Source organism: Platichthys flesus, chromosome 7 (genome assembly GCF_949316205.1).
Source record: "Platichthys flesus chromosome 7, fPlaFle2.1, whole genome shotgun sequence".
Lineage (NCBI taxonomy): Eukaryota > Metazoa > Chordata > Actinopteri > Pleuronectiformes > Pleuronectidae > Platichthys > Platichthys flesus.
Genome location: NC_084951.1, coordinates 2,058,071 through 2,084,755, shown reverse-complemented (window position 1 = coordinate 2,084,755; position 26,685 = coordinate 2,058,071). Strand labels below are relative to the sequence as shown.

The window sequence follows — 26,685 nt, the reverse complement described above, 5'->3', positions numbered from 1 at the left end:
ACTCTGCCAGTTCACTCATGTCTTCATATGTTTTTCTGCCTTGTTGTATGTTATGTTATGTTAACTTTGTGATATTCAGGAGGTTGGTGTGTTAACACTTGGAAAATATATGATGTCAGATTACGAAATACAAAAGCAAATCCTTAAGGATCGGCCATTTGTAATATTCTTTTGTATGAAAATGTATCCTGACATTTCTCCAGTAGTCTTTTGTAACGTATTCTAAAGGAAATAAATTGTAACTGAGAATGGCCAAATTCTGCCTCTTGCGTAGTGTGCTTTCTCTCTTAACACCATTTCAGTAATGATGAATCATGTAATTGTCCAATTAGATCCCAAAGTTTTCAAGGTTCCCGATGTGTCAGGCGGAGTATCAAATCATACACATTTCCATTTGATTGTTTGGTGCAGCCATATATAGCTTCTGGCTGTGAAAAGCCTCTGTTCTGCCTGTTGATTGGTTAATTGTTTTAACCTTCATACTGTAACATGTTTTTGCAGTTATACTTTGTTTATCGTGCACAAATTAATCAAAATGTGGTGACAAATGGATTAGTAGTACCAGCGTTCAATTAAGTAAAACATGTCCTTTATATATTTATTGTTCTGACTCCCCTGAAGCTCTGTAGAAAAGTAGGACTTGGATGTAAAAACTCTGAGAGACAGGAGATAAATAAACAGATGGACACAGAATTAAAACAGTATTTTTCATTTCATATGCAGAAGTTGGTGGGACTGGGTTAACATTCTCAGTTTTACAAGCAGAATCAAAATGTTTTTTAAAATCTATTAGATGTGTCATTGGAATTCGGTGGGCTTAGATTCCTTGTTCTGACTGAAAGAGCAAAGATCATTCTCGTAATTAGGGACAGTTTGCATACTGAGTTTAATTAGAACAATGTTAATTAAATTCACATTTGTAAATACTCGAGAATGTTGAGATAGCATACTATTCTGAGGAACTACTTATTTATTTACACTTCTTGATATGGTTGAGACACAGATGTCTGTATTTGCCTGCCTTGGATAAAATTTGCAGATGACGGGGTCATCTACTTCTAGGTCCCGAGATTCATCAGATGAACCCCACCCCTCACCTCCCTGCTGAGGCTCAGTCACTTCTAGATGGATTTGGCTGACAGCAACAGGACACAACTTGGCTTATAGAAGGCGATGTGCTGAGATACATGTTGTCAATATAATCATTCTAAGATATGATTCCGGAGAACGTCTGCAGAAGTGGGTCAGAATTTCTGCAGAGTTTTGCCTTTTCACGTAGCAGCTTCTTCACTCAGACGTGTTCACATCAACAGAAGTAGGCATACGCAGGAAATAACGTTGGCAGGAGGTAGAAATCCTGCACCTCTCCATCCCTCACTCTGGGCTTGAAACTCACGAGGAAGCACCAGATCATAGACAAGTTTATTCTTGGATTTTGGATATTGGAATAGATGTTAATGGAATCCAGATAGTCTTGCTTTTTACATGCCTCAAGTATGTTGGAACCCAGTATTTTTGAAGTACAGTTCGGCCTACATGTTTACTCAAGGCCTGACCACATGTTTATTTGGTCTGGAGACAAAGCAGAGCTGTCAGAACTCCGTCTCCCAGGGTGCTTCAACTCCACACCAAGGTGTGAAAACTGACCGTATACACAACTTTCAACCCCTATTGGTCACTCTGGGCCCCATGACCCATGAGGTCACCAGGCTGATATTAGCAAAGTCCCCCCTCTCTTCTGTCTCTTTCGACTCTTCTCTTCTACTCAACTCTCTGAGAGGGGATCACCTCTTTCTGCTCAACTTCAATGGAGGAGAAATGAAGCTTTCCAGCTCAACAAGCAAGAGAAACTTCCTTGCCACACTCTCCATGGACAAGGAACAAGTGTACATGCCTGGATTTTAAAGAGTGGTTAATAGATCACTTTGCATTTAAGATTTAAAGGATCAGTGTTTAGTATTTAGTGACATCTAGTGGTGAAGTTGCATGTTGCAGCTGAAATCCCCTCACACGCCCCTTCCAAACATGAAAGAGAACCTGTGTTAGCCTTCAGCTGTCCTACAAACACAAAGGATATTTAATATGTCCAGTTTGGACCACTGCAAAGAAACATGGTGCCTCCATAGAGAGGACCCACTCAGGATGTCAGTATAAAGTATTGAAATATAAGGGTCCTATTATAGGGTAAAAAAAAACATTTGTACAATATAGGCAAAACACACAAATGAAAACATCACTTAGATTTTATATTCAATTTCAGCCAATAGATCCCTTTCACCTAAAACTTACACACAGGAACTTCAAATAGGGATTAAATTGTGTCTATTGCAGTCATTGTAGAGCATGTGGAAACACTGACTATGAGTTTTTACGTCTCCTCTCTTCTTCTCCCCCCCTCCCCAATAGTTGTTTTGGGGTAATTTTCCTTACTATATATTTGTGAATATTGGCTTTACAAATAAAATTGGAATGATTAAAAAAACAAACATCTGTCATCAAAACAAATTTGACCCCAAAAATTGGAGAGGAACCACCACTGGTTGAAAGCTGAAGATGACTGGTATTATGCAGGCAAAACAAATGTTTAATAAACGTTACTAATTTTATAAAGAGTTAATGTAGCGAGAAGATTATATACAGCATGTCGTTAAAATCTAAAGCTCAACAGGAAGGAGATAAAAAAAAAAATATGCTTCAACGTTTTTCAAACATTTCCAACAGAAATAAGGTTTGATCACAGGCGGAACCGATCAGAGAACTTTGGAGTGTGAGGGACCGTGAGAGGAACGTCACTCTTCTTCACTTCTACAGGTTTGTAGTGTCTGATGGGCTGAGCCTTGCAAACCTGAAGAGGAGATAGAGAGAGTGTCACATACACAGCATCTGAGCCAGTCACAGTCGTAACACACTCAGTTTATAGAAATCCATGTTTTATATACAACATTCAAACTGCTAATTGGTTTCAATACCAAGGCTCATCACTGAAACTTTTATTCAGCAGTGATTTATCAACAAAGAAGAACGATGTCACATTATGTAGATTGTAGAATAAAATATAGCTCAAATTGTATTTTCTCTCATCTCTTCTCAATGAACGCTGTCGTGTTTGAAAGTGACCTGTTCTTGCCGCAGCCTGGTGATCTCCTCTTTTTGTCGCTGCTCCTGCTCTCGTCTCTGCTCCTCCTCCATGAGCTCCCTGAGAGCCTCCTTCTCGCTGACAAGTCGCTCGTACTCCTGGCGCTCCCGGGCACGTCGCTCTGTCGACAGCTCAAAATTCCCCACAGCTGTGGAAGAGAGGTGACCGATATCGTCAAGATGACAGGAGCACAGTGAGTTCACAATAGTGAAAGAGGCTCGGAGCAGAAGGCTGCAGCTGCTTCACCGTCAGATACAATGTTCAATACCTGATCATGTGATCAAATTATAGTCAGGCGTCTGGCATGAAGCTGCGATAAACAACAATATTTTCCCAAAAAAACTGTTAAAAACGTCATATTCATTTGGATTATAGTATATAATGTTTAATATTTCCATTGATCAGATAATAAAACTCACACAGATCAGTTGGAGTAAAATAATACTGATTGTGATGAAGACACTGATGAAGAGTAAGAACTGAAGAGGCTGTGTCTTCAGTAAAGAACTGACTCAGCTCCTGGGAGACCATCACTCCACCTGATGGGAACAGAGTCCAGTGGAAACTCTACATGTAGCTTCATCAGGCACTCGTGAAGAGGAGAAAATGAATTAACAGTCCTACCTGCTGCAGCTCGCTCTGGCTTTTTGGGCTGGAAAGGTTCTTTATGAATGACAGTGTTGGGCCTGGCTTTGAATGTTGCCGCTTCCTCCTGTTGCTTCTGCTCTTCTTTCACCTACGAGGCACAGAGATCGTGTGTGAATGTTGTGAAGAATAAAAGGTGCTTGTGTGCGTTCAGAGGCAGATCTATCATACCATCAACTCCCAGCGACTGTTCTTCACAGAACCACGTTCATCCAGGAGAAGCCTGAAGGGCTCCGGCTTTGTTGCCTCCAGCTTCTTCTTTTCAGGGAGATGCACAGACTCAAAGTCTGGCAGCGGCTGGGCCTTGAACTGGGGAACCTGAAACGTTCAGAGGACAGTGATTTAAAACTTGCTATGAAACCTCCAGTATAAAGACACAGCGGCTGAGGAAGTGAGACTCACCTCTTCATTCCTCTTCTCCTCCAGCCTCTTTTCTTTCATTGCCCTCCTCTCTCGCTCCCTCTCGTCAAAGGAGAAAGGACAGACCTCCACATGGTGGTGCTCTGGGAGCCGCGGCTGGAAGGGGAGGCCAAAGTGAGGCACTGGGGGGGCCTTGATTGGTGACGGCTGTTTTACCTACAAGACACAAAAGCAGGTTTGGGTCATTTACAGGGGTCTGAGCAGGGGGAGGAGTTTGTTACAGTTGGTGCTGCATGCATTGATTAATATCAATTACTCAGATCAGATTTAAAATTTCATCTATTAAGAACAGAAAACACTGAAAATATGTTTTAAATGACAGAGCAGAATGTGATGGCGTTTTGTTTAACCACCTTTAAATTCAAGTCAGTAAAAGAAAAAAAGGAGATGGAGAATTCTCCAGTTGGAGAGACCATTTATTAAATATGCCTTTTCACATTTCTGGACCTAAACAGATTCAAACATCTACAATGTAATTGCCAAGTGCTGGGAACTACTTCATGCAGCATATTATCTGCAGACCTGTAGATTACAGTTTGATGCCATGCTTTAGGGTAAGTGGTCCTTATTGTGTCAGCAACCCAAGAGGTCATGATGAATGATTGGTTAATCCAAATCAGGTGTAGATTTAATCTCTAATCATATTGAATGCAATATTACAATATATGACCTCATTATCTGATGAGTCACATTAAGTCACTATAAAGTGCCGCTTAATAAAAATGATTTGCTATGATTCCTTCCCAACGGGTGTTGAAACACTTCTTCAAATTTAATACCTACAGAGAAATATTGGACCATCATGCATTGAGCAGTTCTCTCTCTCCATCTCTGCCACTCGCGATACGACGAGTTCCCACATACACCTGTGAGTCGATAGTAAGGTTGAATACCTGAAAAAGTAAACAGTAACCCAACAGTTCCCACAATGAGCAGCATCTGGGCAACAGGAAAGAAAAAAACTCATTAATTGGAAGAAATCTCGAGATCCTATGTGGGCTGCCATCTGCCTCGACTGGTTGGGGTGAGCAGAGAAAGTCCCTTGCAGCAGTGAGCCCAGGGCAGCTGGGTGCCGGTCCGGAGGGGGCATAGTGCTAGTCTTAAAAAGCCTACGATTAAAGAGCCACCAGCTCACGTTTCAAATAGATTCGCTCCACTCAGCGAGAAACCCGCTGATAAACAAACTCTGATTATTGGCGACTCGGTTCTGAGAAACGTCAGGTTAGCCACACCAGCGACTAGGGGTGCAAGGATTAGTCGACATCGTCGACTAAATTCAATGATAAAAATAGTCGCCGACAGATATACTCGTCGATGAGTCGTTGAATACGTCATAGCGCGTGTTGTTCGTGCCGTGCAGCTGAATTAAACGTTTTACCGGCGGTGCGGATGGAAACAGCTGAGAAGTGAGCCATCTCGCTTCTTTCCCATCCCTGCATGTGCAGTAGTGACAAAACATGGACCAATGGTGGCGTCCGCTGCAACAGCATCGCGCAAAAGGAAGTCAATAGTTCGAGAGAACTTCACCCTCAACATGGCCCGAAAATAACTAAGTGCACGGCGGACCCGAGTACAGCCGGGCCGGACCCGCTTTACGCTGGCCCGCTCAGCGGACACGCTTACGTTACGATGAGGTCTGACATCGTAACGTAAACGATGCGGACTCGCCTCGGTAAGATAGCCTGTTAGCTAGGTTGCTACACGTATATACACCTGTGCGCAGGATTCTAGAATCCATTACAAAAAAAAAAATTTTACGCGTTTAAAAGCGGAATGTTATCCTAGTGCCTGACAAACGTCTTTTTTAATTAAAATTATTTAGTCCAAAGAAGACTGTAGTTTCGTTTGTTTATGTTTTTATTGCTGCTACTTTCCCTGTCCTTTTTGTTAACAGAAAAAAATGGATACTTGAAATTTAATATATTTTTAGTATCAGCACTTTGCCTGTTCTTGGTTCACAGGGAAAAGGGAAACTTAAGTTAGATTTTTTTTTTGCCATTATCACTTTGCCTGTCCTTGTTTTAAAATGAACAAAAACTAGATTTTTCTTTGCTTTTGTGTCAACAGTACACTAATATGCAGAAAAATGTATTAAAATACTTTTTTTTGCATGAAGTATCGATCTTGATTGTCTTTATTTTCAGTCATCACATGCCTCTAACAACCTCAAGCTAAATTAAAAGCTGGTGGCCAAATAAGAGCAATTGAGAATTTGTCATTCACAATCCGATTAGTCGATTAATCGTTTCAATAATCGATGACTAATCGACTATTTGAATAGTTGTTAGTTGCAGCCCTACCAGCAACCATAGTAAATTGTATCCCAGGGGCCGGAGCCGGCAACATCGAATCTAAACTGAAGTTGCTGGCTAAAACTAAACGTAAATGCAATAAAATCGTAATTCACGTCGGTAGCAACGACTCCCGGCTTTGCATGTCGGAGGTCACTAAAGTGAATGTTGAGTCCGTGTGTGCTTTTGCTAAAAACGATGTCGGACACAATAGTTTTCTCTGGCCCGCTCCCTAACACAACAGGTGATGACATGTTTAGCCGCTTGTTGTCTTTTAACCACTGGCTGTCGAAGTGGTGTGCTGTAAACGGTGTGGGCTTTGTAGATAATTGGCAAACTTTTTGGAGGAAACCTGGTCTTGTTAGGAGAGACGGCGTTCATCCCACTTGGGATGGAGCAGCTCTCTTATTTGTGCAAATTAATGATGAGTCATCTGTGCGCACCAAAGTTAATCATGGTGTTCCACAGGGCTCTGTGCTAGGCCCAATTTTATTCTCATTATATATGCTTCCACTAGGAAACATTATCAGGACACACTCTGTAAATTTCCACTGCTATGCGGATGACACCCAGTTATATTTGTCAATAAAACCTGAACAAAGTAATCAATTAACTAAACTTCAAACATGTCTCAAGGACATAAAAACCTGGATGACCCGCAATTTTCTCTTATTAAACTCAGACAAAACAGAGGTTATAATACTTGGCCCCAAACACCTTAGAGATGCATTATCTAATGATATAGCTGCGCTAGACGACATTGCCCTTGCTTCCAATGAAACAGTCAGGAACTTGGGAGTGATCTTCGATCCTGATTTATCCTTTAATAGTCACTTAAAACAAATTTCTAGGACCGCTTTTTTCCACTTGCGTAATATTTCAAAAATTAGACATGTCCTTTCACAAAAAGATGCAGAAAAACTAGTCCACGCCTTTGTACATTGAGACTGGACTACTGTAATTCATTATTATCAGGCTCCAGCAGTAAGTCGTTAAAGACTCTACAACTTGTCCAAAATGCCGCAGCACGTGTCCTGACGAGAACAAAGAGAAGAGAGCACATTTCTCCAATATTAGCATCGCTACACTGGTGACTGAGGACTGGAGTGGCGTCTGGTCTGGATGGTGGATGGTGGTCTAGATGGTTGCTGAGCATGGACTGTGCTTGCAGCGGGACTGCTTGGCATGTCATGTTGGGGTTGTCCTTCGGGATGTCTACCCTCATCAATGCTGCTAGAGACTTTGATTATTGATGATGTTTTTCCTGCACGTGGCATCTATTGCACTTCTGTCCGTCCTGGGAGAGGGATCCCTCACATGTGGCTCTCTCTGAGGTTTCTACATATTTTCACCCTGTTAAAAGGGTTTTTTGTAGTTTTTCCTTACTCTTGCTGAGGGTTAATGACAGAGGATGTCACACCCTGTTGAAGCCCTATGAGATGAATTGTAATTTGTGAATATGGGCTATACAAATAAAATTTGATTGATTGATTGATTGATTGATTATCTAGGAATATTACTCAGTCTATTACATGACAACCCATAGTTGGGACCAGGAAGCATGAAGACTTTCAGTCTGGGTTCATAGCCAATCACAGCACATCTCCTTAGCAAAAGTCACTAATGACCTTCTAATATCTTCAGATCAGGGACTTGTCTGTCCTCATTCTGTTAGATCTCAGTGCAATTGACCATCACATTTTATTACAAAGACTTATTGGAACCGCCCTTAACTGGTTTAAATGTTATTTTTCTGATCGCTCCCGATTCGTACAAATGAATGAGTCATCTGTGCACACCACAGTTAACCATGGTGTTCCAAAGGGCTCTGTGCTCAGCCCAATTGTATTCTCATTATATATGCTTCCACTAGGAAACATTATCAGGACACACTCTGTAAATTTCCATGGCTATGCGGATGACACCCAGTTATACTTTTCATTGAAACCTGAACAAAGTAATCAATAAACTAAACTTCGAGCATGTCTCAAGGACATAAAAACCTGGATGACCTTTTTCCACTTGCATAATATCTAAAAAATATGACATGTCCTTTCGCAAAAAGGTGCAGAAAAACTAGGCCATGCCTTTGTTACATCCAGACTTGACTATTGTAATTCTTTATTATCAGGCTCCAGCAGTAAGTCGTTAAAGACTCACTGCACACGAGAACCAAGAAAATAGAGCACATTTCTCCAGTATTATCACCGCTACACTGGCTTCCGGTTAAATCTAGAATGGAATTTAAAATTCTCCTCCTCACCTTCAAGGCCCTGAATAATATGGCACCATTTTACCTTAAAGAGCCCTATCAACGCACTAGATCCCTCCGCTCCTAGAATTGAGGCTTAAGCCTGAAACATGCTTCTGCGACTGCGTCTGCGTCTTTTCACGCCGCTGTGGCGCAAGACTCGTTTTCATTCATGCTTCCCCAACCGTTGCGCGTCTTACAAAGCAATTCCGCGCCAGAATACTAGGCGGAGTAATACTTTTTGTCGAAGACGACCTTAGAGACGCCTTCTTTCTTCTTCGTCGATTGTTTATTTACATAGCCACTGCGGCTCCTCATAGCCTTTTTCTGGCGGACAAATCCGCCAGTCAGTGACAGGTTATACAAGTGATCATACTATCGGATATCTTCTGCCAAGTGCTCTTCTATTTGGTCCATATTCGTTCTTCTAAATCTTCCGTGATTTCTGCCGGTATTATGGGGCATGAAACCGGAAATGCAGCTCCAGAAGGGATGTAGAGCAGACCAATCACAGCCTTGCGGGCTGAGTGAGCTTGCGGAGCATTGCCGTAAATTTTAGAAAAGGGGGTCGACACCCGTCAGCACGTAAGGAGGGATACATAAGCACGTAAGGGACCCGGAAGGGCTCTTGCGCTTACGGACCCGTGAAAACGCAGAAGCATGTTTCAGGCTTTACTTGTCATCCCTAAAGTAGAGTAGGAGCCAGAGCTTTTAGCCATCAAGCCCCTCTCCTGTGGAATAATCTACCACTTTCAGTTCGGGAGGCGGACACCATCTATTTGTTTAAGAGTAGGCTCAAAACCTTCCTTTTTGATAAAGCTTATAGTTAGAGCTAATCAGTGCGGCAGAACGTTACTTTCCTATGTTCTAAAATAGGAAGCGTTTAGTTTGAAAAGGCATAGAGCAGTGTTAATTTCGTTGCCGAAGACTATGACGAAATATATTCGTTAACGACCCTTTTTCCACGTTTTCAGCTTCTTGATCAGAGCAGAAGCTGCAGTTGGTTTGTACCGATGTTCAGTTTCTGTGTCCGGCTCCAGTCTGACCTGCTCTCCCTATTTGTTTTCACATTTAAAACTAAATATATATTTTTAAGCTATTAGGCTGCAGCTATATGTTTTTATAGAAAAGGAGTTTAATGTGGCTATTAAATTTGACTAAAACTAGACTAAAATGGAATTAGTTTTCGTCGACTAAAACTAGACTAAAACTAAGAAGGATAAAAATGACTAAATGTGACTAAAACTAATATGCATTTTCATCAAAAGACTAAGACTAAATCAAAAATAGCTGCCAAAATTAACACTGGCATAGAGGTATTGATGGCTGATCTACTGAGTGGGCCACATGGTTTTCATCGTACTACCATACAAACCAGTAGCCAGTCAGATTTACCTTGAACCTTGACTCCCAAGGTTGGCCTGTATCATTGATTACAGGACAAAAAACCCTGATGACGCGAAGGGAATTTATGACACACAGAGCTTCTCTTTCCAGCTTCCCCTTCCTCTTCTCCACCCCTATCACATCGAAGTAAGTCATATCTCATCAGTACATGTTACTGACTTGACCCCTTCCCCAAGTCCCTTTGCTTTATCGCCCGCAGATCCGGGCCCACTGTGGCCGCACCATTGATTACGATTGGGGATCGTGCAACAGAGGTGGCGATGGTGGATCCGGTATGGCGGATTCTGTATCGTGCGGGCTGATCGTAGTGGTAATGGCGGATCCTGTGTCGGGTTGGCATCATATAATGGTGGTGGAACGCGGCCGAGGTCGGCGGCTGACCATAGACTATGATTGCAGCAGGACTGCTTGACATAGTATTGAAGTTATCCTTCAAAATTTTTACACTCATCAATGCTTCTAAAAACTATAATCTTGATGTTTTGATATACTTGACATCTATTGCACTTCTGTCCGTCCTGGGAGAGGGATCCCTCACAAGTGGCTCTCTGAGGTTTCTACATATTTTTACCCTGTTACAAAAGAGTTTTTAGTAGTTTTTCCTTACTCTTGTTGAGGGTTAAGGACAGAGGATGTCACACCATGTTAAAGCCCTTTGAGACAAATTGTGATTTGTGAATATGGGCTATAAAAATAAAATTTGATGATTGACTATGTAAAGTGCCTTGAGATAATGTATATGATGATTTGGCACCATCAATAAATTGTTATTTAATATTGTCCTACATTTTAATTTGAGACTTTCATGCCCTGTAGAAACTGTGTCTGGTTACTTGAGCTAAACTACATTTTATAGACATCTGAAGTAGAATTATCACCCCCTCAGACCACTTCTTCCAACTACATCTATATCTTTGCCCAGGAATAGTTGACACATGCATGCTGAAAGATGTCATGCCCAACACATATGAAGGAAATTTGTCTTGTTTATTGTGGATATGTGCATATTCTTGGTGAATATCCAGTAAAGTGAATAAATATTTAAGTTGCTTTCCATACAAGACAAACAAATGTGTCCTTACTTCCACCTTGCGATCAACACGAACCCTCTTCTTCAGAGCAAAAGCTGGAGACTCTGGAACAGTTGGATGCAGAACTTTCCTTTCTGGCACTCCCTGTTGAGGAGGAAATCGACTTGCGTTTATTTATGGGAAGAACCTTAAAAGCTCCATGTTGTCAGTACAATAACCCAGCAAGTTAAATGTGAAGCCTGTAGCTGACATTGAAGTGTCAGCAGCAGGCTTCAAACTCACCACGACTCCTTCCAGGATCCTCTTGGGCAGAGGCTGGGATATAAAGGTATGTGGCCTCTCTTCTTCCTCAGGATTCTTGGAAATCTGTCTCTCCTGAAGCCTTTTTTCAATCTGCAGCTCGAAGCCTTCCGGTACTGTGGGTTCCTTCACGGCTGGCTTCTTCAAATGCTCTGCACCTTCCAGAACTTTCCTGTTTAGCTCCAGAGCCTTGAATTTAAACCTGGGATTAGAACATAATATTGATTAATTAATGGCCCATGAAACTCAATGACGGTCTTTCCAATTGATAAACTTGAAACACCCTCAGCGTTAGACATAAAATAAAGCCTGAGCCCGTTAGACACTTTAAGACAGGGTGTCAGCTCAGTATTTGTAGCTTGAACTTTAATAGTTAAAGGACCCATCATATGCCCATTTAACCACAGTTGATATGGTTCCTTGGGGTCTTAATGAAATGTCTAACATATTTTGGTCAAAACAGCACCCTTTTTTTAGTTGCCAAGAAAGACTGCATAATATCTCTCCAAGGATGTGGCTACCTGCCAGGAGCTTTGTATTTATCTGCCTAACCTTGATGTCGTCATCACGCATGGACGAAACAGCGCCTGTGTTTTAATACAAGCTAGGGTTCAGCGTGCATAGTTAGCATCTGATCAGCAGTGTCAAGTGAAAAGTCAGTTCTTTAAGTGACAACAGTAGTAAATGTCAATTTATTTTATGTTAATTAGTCATTCTTTGTCACTTTTCTTTTGCACCGTCACAGATATTAATGAATGTTGTACATGTTGATTTAGTCACATGAGAAAAAAGGAACTTCATGCTTTTTACATTACATTACATGTCATTTAGCTCACGCTTTTGTCCAAAACTACTTACATTTTTAGAACACTCAGCATTTATGAGGGGCCATTTTAGGGGTTCAGTATCTTGCCAAGGACACTTAGGCATGCAGATGGGAAAGAGTGGGATTCGAACGGGCAACCTTCTTGTTGCAGAACACCCGCTCTATCCCCTAGGCCACGCTCTCCCACGCTTTTCCTTATTGAAAAGGAAGATATGGGCCACCAACCCTTAACTTTTAGTGGGGACTCTTAAGTTCTAATAAGTCATAGCTCTCTTAAACAGAAATGGTTCTCATATTGTTATGAAGCTAGTTTAAAATTCCATATTCATATTAACAGTATTCTATCCCCAACATGAAATAATACCATTGTTGAATTGCAAAAGATTGATATGGGCACATTTTCTACGCTAGTTTATAATGTCTTCAACACCTGCACACAGTATTTGGGTCGATGCCGATACATCATCACTTAGTCCTAAATGCAACAAAACAGAGCCATTGATAAGTCCACTGTCAAAAGGTTGTAACCTCAATCCAGGCATTGGTAAGAGCTATGACAGCAAATAAGATCATAATTCATTTAAAGCAGGCAACATTTACAGTTTTACACTGTTTGCTCATAATATGTACTGGACCAAGACCCTCTGGAGGAGGAAGTGGAGGGACTAATAAATTACAGAGCCATGGCTCTTTGTTCCATGTAAATTAATACATCTTTAGATAGAGTTCCCACATTACATGCTTTCATAGGTTTCCATGTTTCCTATGCCATTTTCACCTGCGTATATAGTCGGGAGAGATGGGTCCGGACTTTAGCCGCAGTTTTCTTTTCACACATGCAAACACCGCTGGAGGTTCACAACAGCAAGAAGTCCTTCACATTATTTAGGCGAGAGGTGGTGCGGCCGGATGCAGCAGACAGGAAGTCATATTCATTCTGCTGCAGAGATCATACAAATTTCTTGATAACACAGACACCGGTGTGACCTCACCACAAACTCTCTAGACCTTTTCATTGGTGTCTTCTATATTCATGACACCCCTTTTTTACTGAGCCATATTGGTTTTCTTTTTGTTGTTAGAATCAACATTAACCCCCCCAATCACTCGCTTTGAGTCCAGCAGGGGTTCTCACATTAAATTCACCTGATTTTCCGCAGACTTAAAATCTGGGGGCCAGGTTGAGAAAGATTGACCTTTGCGTTCAAACATGGCCATATGCAGGAGAACGTGTGGAGAATCTCTGCAGTTGAATTCATGTCTGAAAGCAGCTCTAGTGTGACATTTGGTTGAAGGTTTCAGAGAGCAGGTATAACCACCAGTTTAAGAAAGGGACAGAGACGTGATATTTGACTAAGAACAGGCTCTTACTTGTGAAGTTGGTCCACCTCTTCAGCCTCCAACTCAGCACTACTCTTCAAAGTAGCGGGCCGGCTCCTCTGGCGGGTCATCAGGTGTGGAGTATGAGGTTGGGTAAGCTTCAGTTGGTCGCCCTTTACTGGATGTGGCCCCCTCGCTTGACTCTGGCGACTACGCAGATGGTAGCGGTCAGGGGTTCGTTTTTGGTACTGCTCAATCTGCTGAGCCATGGGCACATAGGCACCTGACCCCTCTACCTTTCTCTTGTTGCCCGTCGACAGGTTGAAGGGTTTGGGTATAGTGGCACCTTTCATGGCCTTTGCCTTTAAAAAACAAATATATAAACAATATGTTTAAAATAAAGTTTAAAGTGGTTTGAAGAGTTTTTATCATATCCATTTGTTTGCTTTTAGACGATCATATTACTGCTCAATAAAGAAATTAGAACTGAAGTCTAGTTCTATAGAGACAGTATGAGCTGAAGACAATTAAGGCAACAAAATCAGAGTATATTCAGAATTTGGATCAGGTTGATCATATGAAGAACTTACTGGGGAGGAAGGTTTGCGAAGCTGACTGATGAAGTCCTCTTCTTTATCTGCTGTACTGGATGAAGTAGTCGCCTTAATGCGGTTGTCTTTGGTGAAATTGAATTCTTTAGGCACAGTCGTGGACAGGGCCACCTTCTTTGGGGGTGGATCTGAAATAACAGACACCGATTTCTTTCAAGAAGCAAAGTGAACCTCGATCCCATTTAACAGTTATTCAGCACATTGAACAGAATTAACTGCAGCCACATGAAGTCAGTCTCTAATATCCACTCACTGCCAGCAAGAGCAGCTTTGTAGCTGGCCTCGTTCTGTCTGCGGTGCAGAGCTACTTCCTTCTGGAGGATCCTGATTCGCTCCATCTCCTGTTCTTCAGAGCTGCACAGCCTGTTTAACATATCAGCAAACATCTCAGTCTCATTTAAAGTCAAATCTCCACTTCTATACATTCAATACTATCAAGATACTTAAGATTGAGGACACTATCTCCTAGTTTTTTACAGACTTCTGTTTTGGAGTAGACAAAACCATCCCGACAGATTCTGCATGTATATAATGGCAGCCAGCAAATGACTGGTCTCACCAGAATCCATAATATTGCTTAGTTCAACATGCACAAAGCATATAAATTGACTTGAGACCAAATCACCATGTTCAGAGGGCCCTGAAGTAACTGAAAGTCATAAAGTAGATCCTCATATCATAGCATTTTTCACCTCCCTCCGATCCCATTTGGCTTTTATCTCAACCTTCGAATGTAGCCGTTCAGAACAGTTAACACTCATTTACTATTGTGATTAGGCGTCAAGTCAGAATAACATTATTTTCTAGCACAAGCAGACCCATAGCAGTTCCATCAGTCCCCTAAGGATGCTTTATAGTTGCACAGATATTCTGAGTAAAAGTCTTCTTACTCTGTCTTCCCAGTTTCAGAAGCTGCTTTCCCACTCATAGGTGCAGTCCTGGAATTTGTCTTTCCACTTCTGCGGAGGACACTACTGGATTTTCGAGCTAGTCTGGCAACAGGACTCCTAAAAATCAACCGCAGTAGAAAACGTGAATGAAGCGCAACCAAACAGGGGATACAAAGTGGGTAGCCGACAAGGCATCGCAATTATTTGTAAAAATGTAAGAACTATTAGTACTGACTCTATAAACCACGCAGAGAAAGGTTTCACAAAAGCGTCTGCATTTTGGGGAGACGAAGGCGGGCTAAAGCCTGCATGCGACAGCCCCAGCCACGGAGACCACAGGGGGTCTCCGAGTGATGCAAAAGCGATCCTCAGTCTTCAATTGGCTCAGGCACCGAAGTCAGAGTCATGAATCAGAGTGTGTGTGTGTGTGTGTGTTTTGTATTTATTTATTTATTTAAGTATGGTGTAAATTTTTGTTAACTGTTCATTTATTATTCATAGTTTTAAGTAAAAAAGTGTTTTGTATTTATTTATAATCTACTTTAAACAAATCATATATTCGGCAAAGTATCGTTTCAGGCACCGGTATCGGAAAAAAAATACGATACCCATCCCTACTTACTGTTTGGATTTCTTTGATGGTGGTGCAGCCGACTGTGTAGGAGCTGAACCGGTTGTTGTCACTTTACGTTTTGAAATCCTAAAATGAGGGGGGGGGGGGGGGGGGGGCAAAAAAAAATAATCAAAGATAACAAATTGAATTACATCAAAGGTACAGACATGCTAACAACTTAATCTAAAATTCCCCAACCACCTGATTGTGCATTTAACATTTACCCTGTATGGGACTGAGTGTCAATGCAACTTTACACAAAGCCCAAACAAGCAGAACATTAACCTTTGGCCTCTGTGCACTTGGTCACAGAGGCTCCCCATTGACATCCGGACATCAGAAAGTTTATACATCTTCCGCCGAAAACTATAAACATACCTCTTCGGACTATACCTTGAATAATAAAAAAAAAAAAAAAAAAAAAAATATATATATATATATATATATATATACTAACAACCTTTTGAAACTAACACTTTAGTAGCACTTACTTATAGAACTTTGTAGTTGCTTTATTTTGAAGAAATTGTACTTTCTTGATTCTTGTTGTTCTGGGTTTGTACCCTCGGGGTTGAATGCACTTATTGTAAGTCGCTTTGGATAAGAGCATCAGCTAATTGAAATGTAATGTAATGTCACAGGTTTAATTCAGTCTTGCCATTGGATGCCAATACAAATGTATTATCGGTTTGCTCAAGAGCGTGCAAGAATAAAGCTGCAGACACCAGCACCCGTTTCATTGGTTGTACTGTGAAGCTTGTAGCAGCACACGTCGATCACAATGTACTGCATGTGTAGCCATCACTAGAACTGCACCTGCTTGGCTGGGCAGGGGGTTGATTTGCTGTCCTCCTCTTTGGTCGGCCATTAGCCTGAGTCGCAGTTTCAGCTTCCCAGGATGTGACAAGGTTTGGAGGTGGAGATGTGGATGTGCCAGGACCTGGAACATTAATCAGTCCACATGGATTCACATTGACCAAGTCATGAGGTTACTAAATTACAGAATACCAGAGGAACTCACACAAGGACCAAGCAATCTTTTAAAACCACCATAGAGTAGCTTAACACAAAATAAGGAGTGCATCCTTTGTACTTGGCTATAATGCAACGTTAACTAACCACTGTCTACATCAGTCTCGACTTCATGAATCACAATGGCTTTGGGCAGGTTGGGTTCATTGCCTCTCATAAAGGACCAGTCAGGTCTTAAAGGTGTAGTAAGGCCACCGACCTGTTGTTCTGCACGTGAGACACAGAGAAAGTAGATGTGAACATGTAGGTTAAAACAATTACATTTTGGTTATACTTTCATACAGACTGTTTGCACCCTCAGCTTCAGAGCCTGGTGAGTAGTAACAAGAGAGAGACTGTCTGCCCTAAGATTAAGTTTAAAGTGTTTGTTTGTCATCATTGTACTTTAACAACATGTAGAACCAGGGTTGCTCATCAGGACTGGACACAGCTTCAGCGTTCAGCTGGTCAACAAAGGTCCAACAAGTGTTTACTACCGTCTGAGCAGGTCAATGTTAAACTGCAGTCAAACTGGGACTCACCGAACCACTGATCATCACTGTCGTTATTCTCCAGCTCCTTCAAGTCGACGACGTGGGAGGGAGCATCGAACTCGTATCGTTCAGAGGAGCCACAGTCAAGTTCCGCCATTATTCAAGACGAACCTTTAGAGAACATGCGACATTACAGTGAGTTAAACTACGTGACCATGTGTTTAACCACCAGTTTACACACGATAACTATCTGTGATGAGTTAAGAACAGGACCGAGGCGGAACAGATAACAGAGAACCTGGTTTATCTTTAAGAATAAATGATCGTAACATTCAGTCAGTGAATGTCTCCGGAGACAGTTTCTTCGTATGCGCTGTAGTCTCCGTTGGGTTTATGTTATGGAGGAAGCAAATGGCTAACGCTAGCTAAGCTTAAACCTGAGCTGGTTCAGAAGCGTCAGGTCGTTAAATGAACCAAAGACTCACACGCGTTCAGTATCGATTCAGTAATTTGATCAGAGATCAGCTTGAATTAACAGTTTCTGATGTTTCACTGAATATGAAAGAAGAGTTGTAACTTACAGTCACTCTTTTCTCTGTACGATCGGACGTGGAGCACTGCGCGGAGGGTTGTAACGTTAGCTTTTAAATTGAAACTGACCAATAACTGACATCCTGTTCATCAACTCGTTGCTCATTGGTTCATAGAAGACAACTTCCTGTGACATGGCCACGTGATCACCGCGGCTTGTATACGGAAATGAGGACATGTTTTTTCCCTTTTTTTGAAACATACACAAACAATAACAAAGGGCACATAGGAGACGATAGATATATATCTATGGTGTAGACTAGAAGACAGGTATATGAAAGGGGATATTTGTACAAATATAAGAAACCAAACAAACACACACACGCGCGCGGGCGCACGCACGCGCACAAACACACACGCACACATACAAAAAACACCAAAAGTTAGACACAGGGACCTCTCTTGAATAACAAATTAAGTTTTAATAATTTATTTAAACTACAATGAATAAGATATTTACCTAAACATGGCCTACAGATGTGCCACGTCAGGCCATAATGATGCACTTCTGGAGGTGAGCCTAAAGTTGCCCACTTGTAAAATAGCAATTGTGGCCCCAACATTCAACAAATCAAAACTCTGCCTTTTTAGCAAACATGCCGGGCTCTAGTCCAGGTGTAATCTGGATGTGAACCTTAAATGGCCCATGTGGTAAATAGTGAATATGGCCCAAATAGCACAAAACAAGTTCAGGCCACCTTTGGTTCAAATCAATTAAATTTTACTTGTAAAGCGATATATCATAATATACATTATCTCAAGGCACTTTACATTGACGGTCACAGGGAAGTGTTAACAGGTTGAAATATCATTGACATAAGTGATAATATTTGGCCAAAATGTGTTAGAAACAGGGCATTAAAAAACCATGTGTTGTAATGTTTCGTCTGTCTTATGCAAGGTCCACCTCAAATTAAAAAATTTAAAAAAAAAGAAATTCTGCCACATGGTATTTTGTGTTTAAAGTGGGTCTCCTTGACCTTTGGCGAAATCTCCCATTTGACAAATTTGATTAAAATCATGACAAAGGATTGAGTTTCAAGACAGCCCTTATAAATGTGTTGTTACATTTTTAACATTTAGGTTGCACTTATCAATCATAAAATTGGGATTACATTAATGTGTTTTGGATTAACTGCCGAAGACATAAGGGATATCTTTACAAAGCTTATTCTTCTCTCTTTGGGTTCAATTTCAGTTTTATTTCCAAAAAAGAAAAGAAAAGGCCATAGAGTTCCAGGGGTTACCCATTTCTTACAGGGAAATTGCCCTTCTCATACCAATAACATTTACTGATATATTTTCTATTCATTGTATTTAACAAGTATGTGTGCTGGGACTAACAACAACTATCAGGTAAATGTGTCATTTTTCCTGCATACAATTAAAGAAAATTACAGAAAACAATGAGTATAACTATAAGTCCTGTCTGATGGTTAATGCATAAACTGTATGTGACGGTTAAGTCAGAGTGAGATTTCATAAAAACTGTCAAAATTACTATTTCTGGTGGTCCAAGGGGAAAAATCATGGAGCAGGATTGTCCGTATCAAAGTCTGTGACACTTCATCCAATAGTTGTTGAGACATTTCAGTCTGTAAGGGTTAGTACTGAGCTGAACAACTGACTTTGCTGTCCACTAAAACATAGAGATATGTGTGCGTTTTGAGAGAAGCTAACTGAACGTAGCCAGTAGAAGAGGTAACATTTTACCAACCTATTATGACACTTCCCTGAAACCTGAACCAAACCAATTAGATCCCATTTTGCTAATAAAGATTTTATTTAAATAATTTAAACTTGTCAAACGCAAGAACGCCCTTAACCTGCTTTAGTTAGTAGATATTATTGAAATAATCAGCTATCCCCATTTTTTACTTTTCATAATTATGATAAAATATCAATATTTATTAACTTTATTTGGAGTTTTGTCTTCTTAAGTGCTTTCATATTATTTATTTGATCAAGAAAACATGAATGTGCCTTGTTTGTTTGTTACCTCAGGTCATTCCCTAATTTAGGAACCTTCACTATTAGACTGTACCCATGCTTGAAACCAGTGGGTTGCCAATAGTATTTCGTTCAGCTTTTTGGAGGTTAATTAATTCCTGCATAACATTATAACTACATAAAATTGCATTAATTCAGAATAACAGACAGATATGGACGGACATATAAATAGAAACCAACAAAGACAAATGAGCACTATACTTGTTAAGAAATCAGAGAATGCAGGTATGTAGACATAAAAAACTAGTCTTTATTTGAAATGATTTTCCTGCTCATTGGCACAGGCCGCAGGCCAAGAATCAACACCTGGAACTCAACTCTCTCATTCTGCCAGTGTTTGACAGAGTAGCAGCAAGCTAGCCATACAGTTATTCACACATTGCATACATATTTAAAACCAAACGGACACAGGACATCATTCAAATCTTTTCCTATGTACTCTATTATATACATCAAAAGTCCCTGCTGAAAGTTAGTGTTTCCGTGCCTTGTCCCTTTTCTTTTTTTCTTCGTATTCTAGGATCTTTTTGTGGAATATTCCTGCAGGACAGAGGACAAAAGCATGAATATGTGCACTGGAAAGTGTTCAACAGCAGATCATTTTACAAGTTGTTCTTATCAGCTGACTGTGATTTGGATTAAAGAAAAATGTAACATTGAATAGGAAAGTAACTTGAACGCACATAATTGAAAGTAACTCTATAGATGAACGGTGAGACACTTAAGATAAAATACACTATGTTAACTAAGTTAAAAAAGTTAAGTAAAAGTTAAAAAAAACAACTAGGTTGAATTAAAGAAGTGGTGTGTGAGTAAAAAGGTGAAGTGAGTCTTTTTCGGACCACTGTTTTCTTCCTAAGGGGGTCGGACATGTCCCTGGGGACAGTCACACTGTGGTCATCCCTTTTGGTGAAGGAGTGAATTTGCATTGTTTAATTGTGTCACCTAATGTCTAAAGGGTGAGGTCGCATTCTATCTCCACCATGAACCAATTAACATTCACTGCTTATAAAATCAAACAATAAAGCAATATAAGGCAGAAGGGGAATTAAGACAAATGTGTGTTGTAGGAAATCATTGATGGAACGATATACAACAAAATTAGAAGTAATTTTGATAACAGTATTATGAACTATTATAACATTAATAAATATTACTAACATTCATAAATTCATGCGGCTATATGGCAAGGGAAATAAAACATAACATTCCTAGCTTCAGTGTGTTTATTTGGTAAATGTATAGATGTATGTAAGAATATCTCAGTCTTCTAAATTCTCAAATTAGTTTTCATTAAATATGAATGGCGTAGGAATTTTAATAAATTTACCTGAAATCAATTAGAAATCAATATTAATCAAATCACTTCATTACACTTTTTATGTTGACCTTACTTGTAACTTACATGTGATAACCGACTGTTTAGATGTGGAGAGTGACAGTGTGTGCAGGTCAAAAGAGAAATGCTGTTTTGTAACAATGTGAGGCAGCTGGATTTAACACAAGCCAGAATCCATCTTTCCAGACTCAAGGCTGCGGTTCTTTCTCTCATATGAGAACTTGTCTGAAACCCTTTAGTCTGTGTACCTGTTACTTGGATTCTGTAAGATCTGAGAGAGACATCCGTGCGTGTGCATGGGCTACCCAAAAACTGCCATAGATTTTGTTGCATAATTATTGATTATATTGCATATTTAATTAAAAAAAAAAGGAACTCTTTGAGCTGCAGTGTGAATGTGATGTCAGTTCACTGAAGTCTCCTTCTCACATAGATATCAAACTGCAGTCCCACAGGGAATCTGGATGTCTGGTCTGTCTCATTCTCACTGTGAAGTTCCCCTTGTGGTATCAATAAAGTTTTGTCTAATCTGGTAAATGGTCTGTATTTATATAGCGCTTTTAGTCTTGATGTTTAGTCTTGATGACCACTCAAAGCGCTTTACAGTACAGTTCACCCATTCATGCAGTGCATCTATTGGCAGCACTATTTTCTATGAGAGGCCATTTCGGCATGCAGATGGGGAAGGCTGGGATCTAACCATTGACCTACAGGTTGGATAAAGACCGATCTACCCCTCAGCCACAGACTTATCTTCAACTTATTTGTGTGTGATGTATTCACAGTCCTCACCTTGCTGCGGCCCAGGCTGCTGCTCCACCTCCTGGATAAACAGGTCAAACATCTGTGTCTGGATGAACTTCTTGACAAAGTGTCGAGTGGTCTTGGACTCAATGGCCTTGTAGAAGCTTCTCTTTTCAAACACTCCCTGCGCCCCGCGATTGTATTTCACATATGAGGCGTAATGGCCGACTGTTTTCACAAAGAAATGCAGGAAGGCTTCCGACACCACTCGGTTCAACTCCTCAGCTGCTGAGAGAAAGAACAGAAAACATTTGTGATGTTGGAGCTATGTTTCTCTTCGTCACTGTCAAGTTTTTGTGTTTACTCACTTGATGCTTCTTGTCTTTTACTTAGTGCCTCTAGTATTTCTGTTTGGAGCTTTGGGGGCAGAATAGAGGCTTCATCCCCAGTCTGGTAAAGATAAAAATTTCAAAATTTGCATACAGTTATGTTCACAGGTAATATTGTTTCCCCATGCGTGCACCTGCGCACAGCATTTAATTTAATAGTAATTACAACATTTACTAATTTACCTTTTGCTTGGAAAACAGAGCTAGTAGAAAGCTATTACACTGCAGCTAATTGTTTGGGGATTTTCCATCTCTATCCATTGTTCCTCATTTGCATTGTAAATTATTGAAACAATTGAACTAAACTGTAGAACTCCAGGTTGAAGAGGTTGAAGCCTCTCTTCTTTGGAGGGTAATTTAATAGTTTCCGCTTTAATCTGGGAGCTTTGTTACACCAGATAAATTAGGAAAGGAGTGAATTCATTTGTTTACATAAAGGGTTTGGTAAGGCAATAAATAGCTGGAAAAAACCTTTTAGATTAATCCTTTAAGTCAAATTTTTTCAGCAATTGGTTAAATTTCCAATGCAAACAAGGAACATTATAAAGGGCATCCTTGAGCTGTAGCTCTAGTTTAGGTGGCCTGAGTGACTTATAGATCATTTTCACGATAATTTCACCAAAAACCTTAGGTGCTTTAGAAAAATATGACCTTTTAATTAATTCGAAAGCCTTTTCTGCATCAACTTCCATTAGTGTTATTAACACAAATTTGAACTTGGACAAAGTTATAACCAATTTTCAACGAAAAGATTCACTACAGTTTAGTTAACAAAGCACTCACCGAAAAAATGAAGGTCTTCTTTTTATCCTCGGACAAGTCAACCATCAGCTGTGTCACAGAAGAAGAAAGGCACAGAATGAGGGCGTCCCTCTTGACTTCAAAAGTAATCCCACTACTGCCTTTGTACAGCTTAAGTTATGTTTACTCACATCACCCTGGTCGTCAAGCTGGTCCTGCAGGCGCTTCTGGACTCCCAGCAGATAGGGGGTGGGTGCCATCACTACATCAATCAGGATCTTTGGAACAATGGAGATCAAGGTGTGCTGCCAGGTGAATGGGTAAAGGAGGGCTGCTACTGCATGAATGACTTGGGATAATGTGCTGTAGAGAGATGAGAGTCAACATCAGAGCTGATTATGAGCAAATAGACTGACCTCGATGAACCAATCTTATTGATAGTCAAAATTTCAATATTACCTAAGGTTTCAGCTGCAGAGTTTAGGCTTTTTTGAGGTGCATAGGATTTATATCAAAATCAAAATTTAAAACTGAATTTTCTGCAGACCAATAAATCGGGAGTCTCTGATTCCATTTCCAAGTATTTGGGGAACTTTCTTAGATGAATTACTTCGATGCCACAAATACTGATTTGATTCATAAAAAGGTTTTATTAAAGGTTAAGTGTATAGGATTTAGTGACATCTATTGGTGAAGGTTCATGTTTTAGCTGAGTACCCCTCACTTCACCCTCTCCTTCCAAACAACTTTCAGTTGTCATAAACACTCAAAAGGTGTTTAGTTTGTCCAGTCTGGGCTACTGTAAAAACACTGGCCACCTCCGTAGCGGGGACCCCCTCCTGATATAAAGTAATTAAATACAAAGGGTCTTTTCTAGGGTAAAGAAAACAACTATTTGTACAGTTTAGGTGATTATACTTTATCCCTTTATTTTATATACAATTTCAGCCAAAAGATCCCTTTCACCTAAATCATACGCACTGGACCTTTCAATGCGTTAATGTTAAGAAAACAAAAAGGTATCCATGTTGAAAAGCCTTTTCCACACTTCTTTTATTTAGTAGAAGAGTGTCCAGGTAAGTATGCAATACCCCAGATCATCCGCGATGAAAATGATCCTTCTCTCCAGGACAGCGGCCGCGAACACCAGTAACACCTCATCATCTGTCAGGCAGTCGAAAAGTTTGGCAAAGTTGACATGTTCCAGCCATGAATCCAGTGGACGTGTCAGACTGATGATCTGATGGAGAGTGAAACTGTCACAAATACGTCAACAGTGGTAGCAGCAGTCTTTTCAGACCGTTACTGCACCTCGGTCTAAAGTCACTATAGCCTTGAGATAAAGTGACAAATGTAGGTTAGTTTCAGTGCTTTTCAGGATTTATTACATCCTCTTTACGTGAATGTACATGATGACAGCAGTAGCATCCCCGCCAATCATGAACCAGAGGCATTGTTCAGAAGAACTGGTATTTACATCTGTCCTGACAGGTCTGACCACAAGTGGTCAGTGTTCAGTACGTGTTCATGTCTGGCATTAATATACATTCTGAATATGTCTCCTGTGACCACTTGTGATGAGATGTCATAATAGATTTTACAAATGTGTTCCGCCCAATGAAAGTTGGCTACAGGAGTTTAATTGTAATGGCCACTGTCAGATTTATAAAATAAATAAAGGAGACTGTATGGATCAGGATGAAATGACCTTACTGGGCCCCTGGATGTTAGGGACACACACCCAGGTCTGATCAGCCTCTGGTGGGCCTGCCTCAGCTAAGGGAGTCTTTTGATTAAAAAGAGGAAATGCCCAATGATGCTCAGGTACACAACTGATGATACTCCTGGTGATCGCTACCATCTGCTAGTGGTTGGTGACTTAACACTAAACTAATGCGGAAGACCTTCAAGTATTCCGGATCAAATCTGGTGTGTTAACTCCGGTTTTTAGCACTGACCACTTGTGATCGGTTCACTCAGGACGAATGCCACCAGGTGTGAAGTAGTCAGTCTTTACGGCGTTAGGGAACCATTTATCTGTCCCTCTTTGAGTCTGAGAGCTTGTCACAGTAGAACTGAACTGCAGCAACAATGGCAACAGTGAATACTTGAGATGACTGAGAGATGCTGAGACATGGTATGTGGCCTGATGGGAGAAGTGTTAGGTTTCTGCTGTGAGCTACAGGTTGGGTAATGCAGGACAGGTTCAGACACAACCTTACACTGACACGCCCACCAAGAGGATCTCATGTGACACTGGATTTCACTTTGTGTGGGGGTTTGTGGGCTTGTTTTTATCCTCTACATTTACAACCTTCAAAGACATAGAAGACAATCAGTGATGACATAACAGCCCCTATACTCAAGATTATCAGAGCAAGGGACTGTCTCTCTGTCCACACAGCTCTTTGGAACTGTTAGGAATTTAAATTCTAGCTGGTATTTGGGTCTGACTGAAACTATTTGCAACTAAAGGGGGGGGGGGGGGCATTAGCAGTTGGGCCATATATAAGGCCTTTATACAAATGATTTATAAATAACCCTTGCTGCATATTGTTAATAATTAATCTTATAATTGTTCTGAATTCTAACTATTGGTATTAAACCATTATTCCCTTAGACTCATTCGAATATATTTCAAGCAGCTGTCTGATAAAGTTCTGGAGGTCGGACAGAGTGACTTTGTTGACATGGTTTTGTTTTGTTGTTTTGGTTTCGAGGATCCTAATGTTTACACCAACAGGACATTGTTTGAATATAGCAGGAACATCATATTCCTTTCTCCAATGGCCCACATGGCATCAGCTGTGTCAAGGCCTTTCATGAAGAGAACATTTTGCTTAGCAACTATCAGAGTAGTAGAAGCGTCACAGAGAGCGGCTACTTGTCACTTCCTGGATTTCTGTGCCAAGAGGCGTGGACATGCCTGTGCACCAACAAGGGAGAACCAAATTGATTTGCGGTGACTCCCCTTCAATCTTTCATAACCAATCATATTAAATCTACTGTTATAACTACAGTTGCAATCAGAAATATTCAACCCCCTCACCTTAATAGACATTATAGTGATGTGGATGACAGATAATGACAATAAATGACAAAAAAACCTCATCAAACAACAAAAGATATTTATTGATGCGTATTTTAGTTATTTTGACAACAGAAGTTGACTTAACTTTGAAGTTCAAATGAAAAATGTAACTCTTTCAACACATGTGCATGTGCAGTACTTTGTGGCGCATCCTCTAGCTTTTATCACTTCTAAAAAATGTTTTCGGTAAGTGCGGACAAGCTTCTTACACCTCTCGATTGGAATCTTTGCCCATTTTTCAAGTGCAAAAGCCTCTAGATCAGTGATGTTTGATGGCTTCCATGCTGCAACTGCCTTCTTTAAATCCCACCAAAGATTTTCAATCAAATTTGAATCTGGTGACTGTGAATGCATCTCCAGGACGTTCCAGGATCTTTTTCTCAACCAAGCTTTGGTGGACTTGGAGATTTTGCTTTGGATCATTGTCTTGCTGGAAAGTCCAATGATCACCAAGGTTCAATTTGTCAACAGAAGGAATCACATTACTCTTTAAAATGGCCTGGTATTTCTGTGAATCCATGATGCCATGTACAC

At 40.6% G+C, this 26,685-nt stretch overlaps 2 protein-coding genes across 6 annotated transcripts in view; both read right to left on the bottom strand.

Annotated features, from left to right (window-relative positions):
* Positions 1-693: 693 nt before the first annotated feature.
* On the bottom strand, positions 694-17,920 carry LOC133956649 (targeting protein for Xklp2-B-like). 2 transcript variants are annotated; one of them, XM_062391878.1, is made up of 16 exons: positions 17,828-17,920; positions 17,295-17,417; positions 16,861-16,980; positions 16,558-16,681; positions 15,751-15,828; positions 15,129-15,245; positions 14,492-14,601; positions 14,218-14,366; positions 13,679-13,989; positions 11,464-11,683; positions 11,233-11,325; positions 4,184-4,357; positions 3,953-4,099; positions 3,761-3,872; positions 3,118-3,284; positions 694-2,845 (listed from the first exon to the last, which is right to left on the bottom strand). In XM_062391878.1, the coding sequence occupies exons 2-16, from the start codon at positions 17,401-17,403 to the stop codon at positions 2,735-2,737; spliced, it is 2,142 nt and encodes a 713-aa protein (XP_062247862.1). In that variant the 5' UTR covers positions 17,404-17,417; positions 17,828-17,920; the 3' UTR covers positions 694-2,734. The 2 variants fall into 2 exon arrangements, with proteins under 2 accessions (XP_062247862.1, XP_062247865.1); XM_062391881.1 differs by lacking the exon at positions 15,129-15,245 and having other exon boundaries at positions 17,828-17,919.
* A 2,155-nt stretch (positions 17,921-20,075) lies between these two features.
* The window catches only part of dennd2da (DENN/MADD domain containing 2Da), a 38,446-nt gene continuing 31,836 nt past the window's right edge, over positions 20,076-26,685 (bottom strand). For 3 of the 4 annotated variants that reach the window (XM_062392625.1, XM_062392627.1, XM_062392628.1), the window contains 6 exons: positions 24,152-24,300; positions 23,252-23,423; positions 23,103-23,150; positions 22,299-22,380; positions 21,979-22,218; positions 20,076-20,387 (listed from right to left, as the gene is read on the bottom strand). In XM_062392625.1, the coding sequence (XP_062248609.1) occupies positions 20,320-20,387; positions 21,979-22,218; positions 22,299-22,380; positions 23,103-23,150; positions 23,252-23,423; positions 24,152-24,300 (759 nt within the window). In that variant the 3' untranslated portion in view covers positions 20,076-20,319. The remainder of the gene's footprint in view (positions 20,388-21,978; positions 22,219-22,298; positions 22,381-23,102; positions 23,151-23,251; positions 23,424-24,151; positions 24,301-26,685) is intronic. The other variant, XM_062392626.1, reaches the window with a different exon arrangement.